We start from the raw sequence: 10,000 nt of genomic DNA, 5'->3' as shown, positions 1-10,000 counted from the left end.
CTTCCCCCCTCTCCCTCTCTCTCTCCCCCTCTCTTCCCTCTCCCCCTCTCTTCACCCTCTCACTTCTCTCTCTCCCCCTCTCTCCCTCCCCCTCTCTTCTCTCGCTCCCTCTCCCCCTCTCTGCACAGCTCATCTGACCTCTACCTGTCTCTGCGGGCCTCAGACGAGGCAAGCCAGAGGGCGGATGACAGCGAGGTGCCCCTGGAGGCCTGTAAGGCCATCGGCTACATGACCATGGCGCTGCCCGGGCAGAGGGCCCACGGGGTGGAGGCGGGCATCCAGAAGGATGTTTCGTTCGAGGGGCGCACGGTGACCCCCGGTAGCTGGCATGGGGGCGTGGACGAGGTGCGATCCCTCAGAGATCAGCTGCAGCAGGCAGAGGAGAAAGCCACACAGGTGCAGAGACAGGTACACCAGGATGCTTTGCTATGCTATGCTATGCTATGCTATGCTATGCTATACTATGCTATGCTATGTTATGCTATGCTATGCTATGCTATGCTATGCTATGCTATGTGTTTGTGTCGTTTTCAGTTAGATTGCGCTAAATAGCATACTGTAGCATACTATATGTTAATCTGGACACCACAGCAGGTCTGTACCTAGTTGAGTGGATCAGGAGATGACAGACTGCCTGTGCTCTCTTGAGAAGGACAGCTGGGCTTAGTATGTATAGGACATCAGTATGGCTTGTTGGGCTGTTCCCTTTTTTACCAGTCAGTGCTATGGGCTTGGACTGTTTTTACTACCTGGGGAAGAGACATTATACGAGTATGTGTATGGAAGAGGAGCCACTTTTTTATAATCCAGCTTTACCAGTGGTGGCTTTACAGTCCCTCTGTCTTCATCTGGACACAGGGGCGTAACTATAGGGGGGCAGCGTGGCGCCAGCGGTTAGTGACCTACCCTGACAATTTCACAGTTTCAAGTGTTATAGGCTGAATATATGTGCGGGGGGAAGGGGCGTGGCGGCGGTTACAAACATGAAAAAAAAAGGGGGGGTACGTAGCTGGAGATTGAATGTCTGAAGGGGTACGGGACTGTAAAATGTTTGGGAACCACTGCCTTACGCCACTGACTAGTGCCTGTCATTATAGCCTGCACCTGGGCCCGGTCTGGGCAGTTATTACAAAGACACTAGGGGCGGATTCTTGAGGAAGTAGTGAGTCTTTCAGTCTGCATTTTCTAAAAACTGATTACGGGTATCTAAAATGTCATCCTGGATGAGGCAAAACATGATGGACATTACAGAAAACCTGGACCTTTACCCTGAGCTTCAGGTGAGACCTGCTATAGGGGAGGGGCAGGAGGGGCAAGGGGCAAGGGGCAAGGGGCAAAGGGCAAAGGGCAGGAGGGGCAGGAGGGGCAAGGGGCAGGAGGGGCAGGAGGGGCAAGGGGCAAGGTTTGCTCCTCAGTTTAAGAACACTGCAGCTGTCACCCTTCAACAGTATCAGCTAGAGGTCACTCTATCAGGTGTGTGTGAGGATGAAGAGGGCACTTTCTGTTGAAGTTGGCGATCGCTGCACAAGCGCCGCACTCAAAAGAGAACGGTTGATCTCCTTCAGAGACTTGTACATGCAGCAATAGCTACAAACAGACACAGAGCACATCTAGATCCAGCGTATGGGAGAGGTGTGTTTCCTGTGAAGATTGTGAAACGTTAACACACTTATTTGATGTTCTCCTGTCGCTCTCTCTCTTTGCCCTCTCTCTCCCTCCCTCCCTCTCCTCTCCCTCTCTCTCTTTCCCCTATCTCTCTCTCCCTCCCTTCCTCTCCTCTCCCTCTCTCTCTTTCCCCTCTCTCTCCCTCCCTTACTCTTTCTCTCTCTCCCTCTCTCTCTCAGTGTGAAAGTCTGAAGGAGGAGTTCCAGGACCTTCAGGGCCTCTACGAGACCAGCCAGAAGGAGAGGGCGGAGCTGGAGGCGGAGCTTAAGCTCTGTAGGGCGGAGCTAGAGCGCTTGGCTGGGAGGAAGGCCCAGGTGAGTCCTGGCCCAAAGGCCAGATATGTGAAACAAGGAAGCGTGTATGTGTGTTATATATGCATGCAAGAAAAGACTGCTTTTCTTTGGAGTCATCAAAGGAGGTACAGAACACCACACACACTCAAACACAGACACACACACACACACACACACACACACACACACACACACACACACACACACACACACACACACACACACACACACACACACACACACACACAGCAGCAGCTCTGATAGGTGGCATGAGGACTGCGATGTTAACCTATATACATTCTCTGTCTGTCAGCACATGATGCCAACTCTGTTACTAATGTGTACATGTCGGCTAGCCAATGACGGCAACGTGTGCGTCCAGCGTGTGTGTGTCCAGTGTGTGTGTGTCCAGCGTGTGTGTGTCCAGTGTGTGTGTGTCCAGCGTGTGTGTGTCCAGCGTGTGTGTGTATCCAGCCTGTGTGTGTATCCAGCGTGTGTGTGTCCAGTGTGTGTGTGTATCCAGCGTGTGTGTCCCCCGATGTATTCTTGTTGCACTCACGGTTACGAGCTGTCCACATCTGATGTTGTTTATTGTTGAACATGTCTCTCAGCTTTGTACACGAGATCCTGTCTTACTCGTACTGGGGCAGTGTGTGTGTGTGTGTTATCTGACTGTGTGTATGTGTGTGCTCATTTACTTGGTCTTGTCTGACCAGTGTCCAGTGTACCAAGTTATTAAATCCTTTAATTAAAAGACCTTTTGACCACATGTTGCTGATTCAATTATAGTTATTCTACATGTCTGTAAAACAGGTGTTTGTGTACCAATGTGCACTTACATAAAGGTTCACTAATATATTCAAACATCTAACGGGACTAATGCTAACTAATGCAGACTTATCAATACAGCCCCCACTGTCTTTCAGTCTTTTACCCCCCCCAAAGTAGCTTGGCAACCAAACTCCCCCCAAAGACCTTTGAATGTAACTGTCTGTAGTCTCAACTAGTCTCATGTCACTCACCTGTCCTCCATATTTGTAGTTCCTCTTGTGATTAACCCCTCATCCACACTGTAGTGTTGCCTACAACTCCCAGAATTCCTTCTGCTGGATATATACATATAACTGGTTGGAGTGGGGGCACAATTCAGTATGGGCAGAGATCTTTAAACGGTAACATGGCAACCTCAGATTTGTGGGGACCTGGAAACACATACCAGGAAACCTTGAGGTCTCCATGTTGCCTTTAACCATCTTTGGTGTGTATCTAATGGTGGTCTCTTCCTGTTTCCCCTCTCCCTGTGTGGCATGCCATGGCTTTTTCTGTTGTGCCCCAACCCTGCCTTATAACCAAACCAAACCACACCACACCACACCACGCCATGCATTGCCATGCATCCTACCCACCCACAACAACGCACAATATCAAATTCTGAACAAATTTGATGTCTCTTGATGATCAATCTATCTCTTTCTCTATATCTACCTCTCTCTTCTATCTCTCTATCTATCTACCTCTCTCTTCTATCTCTCTATCTCTCTCTATCTATCTATGTATGTATGTATGTATCTATCTATCTATCTATCTATCTATGTATATCTCTTCATTTGTCTGTGTCTGTCTATATGCCTCTCATGTCATTCTCTGACCTCTCTTCCTATATGACCACATGGTGTTTTATTTTGCTGTCAATATGCATGTGTACCTACCTCTACCTCTCCATGTGTAATTGTTTTCTTGTTGTCTTGTCTGTCAATCTTTTTATTTGGCTTTTTTATTTATTTTTTTTATTTTGTTTTTTTCTCATCCCCTTACCTTCCTCTTCTTTCTCCTCTCCTCCTCCTCCCCCTCCTCCTTCCATCCCTGCGATCTCCCTGTTTTTCTTTCCCCCAGAACTCCTCTCCTCCGCCTGAGTCCTCTATTATCTCCGTCCCCTTCATAGGAATGGTTGTAATAGTGGCGCTGCTTTGGTGCTGGTGGTCCGAGCTGGCTTCCCAAAGGGGATAAAGGTATGGCTGTGTCCTTTCTCTGTCCAAAACGCTCCACCAAAGACACACAAGATGTAAAGACATCCTCTCACGTCTCCTAGAGAGAAACGTCATCAAAGGGACCCGAGAAGCAGCAGAAGAAGAGCAGCAGAGATCTGATTCTAGAATCAGAATCAGAATCAGAATCAGAATTAGAATTAGAATCTGAATCAGAATCAGGTCTGTCATTGGAGGGAATTTGCTAAGGATTGAAAACTCTGCTGCTATGATTGGTCCGTGGATCCAAACGGACACAGGACATCTGTGAGCTTTGGTCTTCAGCCTGTGATGGAAGTGCACATTGCTTCACAATTGCTGAGGTTACCCATGTGTTCTGCTAGATGAATGAATCTAATTATAAATATTAATATTATCAAACATCCTGTAATAATTATAAAATCTGTGATACATAAATGTGGTCCATCTGTTTAGTGTGACTTTCTGCCGGGGAACAAAATAATGACTAAAGCACCGGAATAAATTTCAATTTTAATTATTATTTTTTTTTTTTTACATTCAGAGAATCAGGTAAAAGGTGGATTTGTGTACTACTGAGAAACAGAGAAATGAATCATAGACCACCGGGCAGATTGCCAACCAAAACAACATCACAATAACATTGCAAGAGCATCACCCTAACATCCATTGCTGAAGATCGTTCATAAGGCTGTGGTGTCATATGAATGAACAGTCACTGTTGTGGAGGCTCAGCTGTGTGTGTGTGTGTGTGTGTGTGTGTGTGTGTGTGTGGCCAAGCCAAGCCCTGCTTCAAGTGTGTTTAAAAAAACACTCCTCTGCGGTCTCATAATTTCAGCGGCCCCTGCAAGACTAGTGTGCTAAATGGCATGAATGAGGGGAATGAATGGCAATGGAGGAACTGCAGCTCTGTCAACACCTTCTCTACACGTCTCTAAACCCCTTCAGCTTCAGATTCCACATAGTTGCCAGCATACCCACAACACCACATCACACCACCAGCCAATCACTCACAGGCTGGTAGATTTTAATATGTTTTACGGCGCAGGACAATTCAGCTTTGAGTAACATTAGCAACCAATGGGGGGGTGAAATGGAACGCCACGTCACATCAGGTGGTAAAACAATTAAGGAGAGTCCACTGTGCCAGTCAGGCAGAAGGTGCCGTGTTCTCATTCAGTCACTCGGCCCAGAAGCTGTCTTCTGCCCTCTTATAACAAACCCTGGGTTCTTTGTGCTTTTACTGTAGAAGAACACTGGTACTCACTACATGGAACCCATGACTAAAGTAGGTTTTGTAGAACCCCATTTTGGAAGCTTTCATTCTGATTTTATTTTGTTTTTGTAGAAAAAATAGGTACTATAGAATGTTCAGTTTCTGAAAGAATTCAGTAAGAGCCCCAAGACGATTACTGCCAGGCTCTACCAGACTAAATATCTACCAGGCTCTACCAGACTAAATATCTCATATAATATAAATATAATTCTCACCGGGGTTGACAGCTCTACAATGCGTTTAACTTATATAGTTCTACTCAGAGCTCCCTGACAAGAGAAACTTTGTAAAACACCTATTCACCTTTAGAAGCCGTCAGTTGAAAGGAGTATAAAGACCCAGAACCTAGTAAATAGATATCAGAAAATAGACAGACATACCACCATGTCTTTAAATAATAACAGGGATTTGCAGAGTGGTGCATCTACATTTAAAGGGGTGCAGAGTGGTGTGTTCATATGGGGTGATTACATTTAAGAGGTAGAGGAGTCGTTCAGCAATCGGAGGGCTGCTAGTTCGATCCCGACTCCACCTCACCAAGTGTTGAAGTGTCCTTGAACAAGACACTGAACCCCCAACCGCTACCGATGTGCGAGTAGGCACCTTAGATAGTAGCCTCCGCCATCGGTGTATGAATGGGTACATGTCTGAGGCATTAATGTGTAAAGTGCTTTGAGTGCTCTATTAGTAGAAAAGCGCTATATGAATGCAGTCCATTTACCATTTCTCTCTGTATCTATATTTATATTTAAGTGTATATATATATATATCTGTGTCTATAGCCATATCTTCACATATAAACAGCATTTTGATTTGGTGGCAGTGGAGCAGAAATCTACAGTGTACATGAATCACTAGGCCACAGGACTACAGAACGTCTGTCAGGGGGTCAAACATGGAGAGACTTATGTCTGATGTCAGAACTGTTATTACCCATCAATCAGATGTGTGTGTGTGTGTGTGTGTGTGTGTGTGTCTGTGTGTGTGTGTGTGTGTGTGTGTGTGTTTGTTGAGCTCCCCTGGTCTTTTCATGGTCTGTTTGACTTCTGTGTAAATGCCTTAGAAGTGTGATCAACACACGTCAGAGAGAGAGAGAGAGAGAGAGAGAGAGAGAGAGAGAGAGAGAGAGAGAGAGTAGTGTAGAGGAGGAGAATAAATAGGAATGCTGGGCGCGTATGTGTGTGCACGCGTCTGTGATGTGCGTGTGTGTGTGTGTGTAAAGCTTTCAGAGGCCCTCTGAGAGGCCTGTGGTGTGGTGTGTCCAACAGGCGCTAGAGAGTTAGAGGGAAATACAGATGACATGTCCTCATATTCACAACCCTGCGGCTGGGATCCAGCGGGGATCTCCACCAGAGCCAAGATGGATGACGCATCATGGGTTTCAACACCGAGTTTGGCTTAAGTGCCCAGTATGTGCACACACATACACACATATACACGTACATACCCACACATGCTCACACACAAAAACGTGCACACACACTTCACACCTTCATGTTAAAATAAATGTCTGTCTCCTCTCCCTCAAATATGAATTTCTCACTTTGCTTCAAAGAGACACACACACACACACACACACACACACACACACACACACACACACACACACACACACACACACACACACACTCACACACACACCCCACCCCCCCCCCCCACCCCCACACACTGACACAGCCCAATGGGTCCAGTCCAGGCAGTGGGTCCTAGAAGTTAGATAAACACACTCCTCTCTTCCAAGCTCACACCAGATGCTTGGGAATGGATGAGAAACGATGATAGACACGGACTGAGGGAGAGAGAGAGAGAGAGAGCGAGATGTAGTCCAAGAAAGGATCTTTTAATGTGTGCAGCTCATGTGCTAACCATCTCCTCGTGTTTACTCTAGTGTATAGAGCTGGGTATCAAGCAGAAAATGGAGGAAAATAAATGTAAACAAGGATTAATAAGATCTGCTCTAATGAAACTTCTCAGACTTCTTGTCAACAGCCTGCAGCTTCTCTCATCAAAGCACTGTGAGGGTGTTGCACACAGACTCTCATCAAGGCACAGTGAGGGTGTTGCACAGAGAGACTCTCATCAAGGCACAGTGATGGTGTTGCACACAGACTCTCTGAGTCTCCAAATGTAGACTTGGATTCTGTGCTCATACTGTGCTCATACTTAGTGGTATGAGTGTCCCTGATGATGTCCTCAGGAGTGTCATAAATGATGTCCTCAGGAGTGTCATAAAGGATGTCCCCTAGGAGTGTCATAAATGATGTCCTCAGGAGTGTCATAAAGGATGTCCTCAGGAGTGTCATAATTGATGTCCCCAGGTTTTCATTCATGTACTTAACTGTAGATTTGGGGCCACAGCTGATGTTAAGTAACCAATGTCTTGTTGCTATGCTATGTGTTCTATTTTATTATATTTGTGTTTTATTGTGTGCGTGTGCGTGTGCGTACATGTGTGTACGTGTGTGTGTGTGTGTGTGTGTGTGTACATGTGTGTGTGTGTGTCAAGTCTTTCGACCTGGCTGAAGAGAGGTTCCATGTGAACATTTTGTTTTGGATGGGAAGAGAGTGTGTTCAATCCTTTGATCTTTAAGTGATGATCTCTCTCTCTCTCTCTCTCTCTCTCTCTCGTTCTCTCTCTGCCTCTCTCTCTCTCACTCTGTGTGTGTGTGTGTGTGAGAGAAAGAGAGAGAGAAGAGAAAGAGAGAGAGAGAGAAGAGAGAGAGAGTGAGTTCCGTTATGACGTTACCACTGAGCACACTAAAATACACACTAGGGATATTAGTGTGTGTGGACACTTGAATGTATACAGAAATGATTGTTTGTGGGTGTGCTTGCATTTCCTGCTTTTACAAATGTTATGTGTGACTGTGTGTGTTTGACTGTGTGTGAATATGTGTAAATTTGACTGTGTGTGTATTTGACTGTGTTTTATAATCCCAGCCTCCATAGCACACAGCTGTAACTAACTGGTCCCTCAAACACAATGGGGCTCTTTGTTAAATTCGTTCTTGAGGAGGAGTTTGTGTGCATATGTCTAAAGTATATCAACACGTGTGTGTGTGTGTTTGTGTGCGTTTGTTGATGTGTATGTGTGCGTGCGTGTGTGTGCACGCATGTGCATATGTGTGGCTGTGTGTGTGATCAGCAATAAATTATTTGACCTTGTCAAGCAGGCCTTGCTTGCATCATGTATTTGCTGGAGCTGGAGATATCTTTTAAATGGGAGGCTCCCTGGAAGACTCTCAGTGTGTGTGGTGTGTGTGTGTGTGTGTGTGTGTGTGTGTGTGTGTGTGTGTGTGTGTAGGATGACTCTCAGTGAGGAAGAATCTACCCTGACACTGCGGAAGACTAAACTCTGAGATTCATTGCGATTCTGGTGCTATTTAGAAGGCATCTCATAGACATCCCTGTGAGAAAGAGAAAGGTGTTATTTTTAGGCATTAGGCTGCATTGTCAGCTCTTGAAAACAAAAGAAAGAATTACTCCGTAGCAACACCCCATATTCATAGTTGGTCATTAAATAAAGAGGGAGCGACACCAAAACATTACAACAGTTCAGAGTTCAGTGACACTCAGGGGACATGCTGTAGACACAAGGCGTTTTATGTAACGTAGAAACTTTCTCCAGAAGCACAAGTAGGTCATCAGGTTCAGTAGAGATATTAATTAATTCATTCATTCATTCATTAATCAATGTATTTATTTGTTTAGCAGGGACAGTGCACATTAACAAACATTAGCCAAAAAGGCACATTTTCATCACAAGATCAGGGACTAAAGCAGACTTACTGTACTTCGGGATGCTTTTCAGGGTGGATCTTTCTTTTCATTGTGTTGACCTTTCTCTTCTAACCTTTGACCTCTATTCTGTCTTCCCTCCAGGATAGTGAGGGTGAATGGAATCTGGTGATGGTGGTTGCCGTGGCTGCAGTAGCGGTTCTGATTGTCCCTAGCTTGGCCAGAATGCTGTCCTGAGCGTGATTCTGGGCATCACAGGAAGTGACATCACTCCTTCACCTTCATTCTCCTTTTAATCACTTCCTGCCATTCAACCCCGCCCGCACTCCTCTCAACCTCCTTCACCTGGAACCAGAGACAAGGCAACCAGGGCACCAACGGCAATATCCAGACCATTAGAGAAGGATCCTTTTTCAGTCACAGCTGTATAATAGGAGCTGTTGGACCAGAGCTTTACCTCTTTGCCTCGCTATCTCCCTCTCTCTAACTCCCTCTCTCTCTCTCTGTTTCTTTCTCCCACTCTCTCTCTATCTCTGTCTCTCCCTTTCTCACTAGATCTCTCTTTCTCCCTCCCTCTTTCTTTCTCTCTCTCTCTCTCTCTCTCTCTTCATCACTCTCTCTGCCCGCTCTTTCTCTCTCCATCTCTCTCCTTGCACGCAGCTTGTTTTCATCTGTGCTTCTTCAAGTAAATCAGAGCGTAGACCTCGAGGTCTGGGGCATCAGTGAACTAGGGTGAGTGTATCCTCCCATGCTCGGCTGTCCTCCACGCTTGAGTCAAGGCCACCGGCCCAGCTGCTGAACACATCTTTATCCAATGACTGAGGTGTTTCATTTCATCTGCCTTGTGATTTTTTTTCCAGTTCAGTTGTTGGTGTTTGTGTCTTCCTGAGAGGGACATTTTGCACATGCTTGCTCTCAGTGGGGCTGAAGAGAGTCTATTTAACACTGAACTGGTTACAAAGACAGAGCGAAAGAGAGAGAGAGAGAGAGAGAGAGAAAGAAAAACAGATGAAGAGGAGGAAAAC

The 10,000-nt window shown here is 46.0% G+C and overlaps 1 protein-coding gene and 1 long non-coding RNA gene across 6 annotated transcripts in view; both read left to right on the top strand.

The window, feature by feature from the left end:
• LOC105909547 (coiled-coil domain-containing protein 136) overlaps positions 1 to 9,540 on the top strand; it is a 50,871-nt gene extending 41,331 nt beyond the window's left edge. For 2 of the 5 annotated variants that reach the window (XM_031582843.2, XM_031582839.1), the window contains exons 7-10: positions 129 to 408; positions 1,845 to 1,979; positions 3,852 to 3,967; positions 9,120 to 9,206. In XM_031582843.2, the coding sequence (XP_031438703.1) occupies positions 129 to 408; positions 1,845 to 1,979; positions 3,852 to 3,965 (529 nt within the window). In that variant the 3' untranslated portion in view covers positions 3,966 to 3,967; positions 9,120 to 9,206. Of the gene's footprint in view, positions 1 to 128; positions 409 to 1,844; positions 1,980 to 3,851; positions 3,968 to 9,119 lie in introns of those variants that run through there. The other 3 variants (XM_031582840.1, XM_031582842.2, XM_031582844.1) reach the window with 3 other exon arrangements.
• A 14-nt stretch (positions 9,541 to 9,554) lies between these two features.
• Positions 9,555 to 10,000, top strand: part of LOC116224096 — a 565-nt gene continuing 119 nt past the window's right edge. The window contains exons 1-2 of the long non-coding RNA XR_004165426.2: positions 9,555 to 9,707; positions 9,836 to 10,000. The exon at positions 9,836 to 10,000 is cut by the window's right edge and continues 119 nt beyond it. This is a non-coding gene — a long non-coding RNA (uncharacterized LOC116224096). The remainder of the gene's footprint in view (positions 9,708 to 9,835) is intronic.

The sequence above is a fragment of the Clupea harengus genome, chromosome 16 (genome assembly GCF_900700415.2).
Source record: "Clupea harengus chromosome 16, Ch_v2.0.2, whole genome shotgun sequence".
Lineage (NCBI taxonomy): Eukaryota > Metazoa > Chordata > Actinopteri > Clupeiformes > Clupeidae > Clupea > Clupea harengus.
This window is presented reverse-complemented; position numbering and strand designations above follow the sequence as displayed.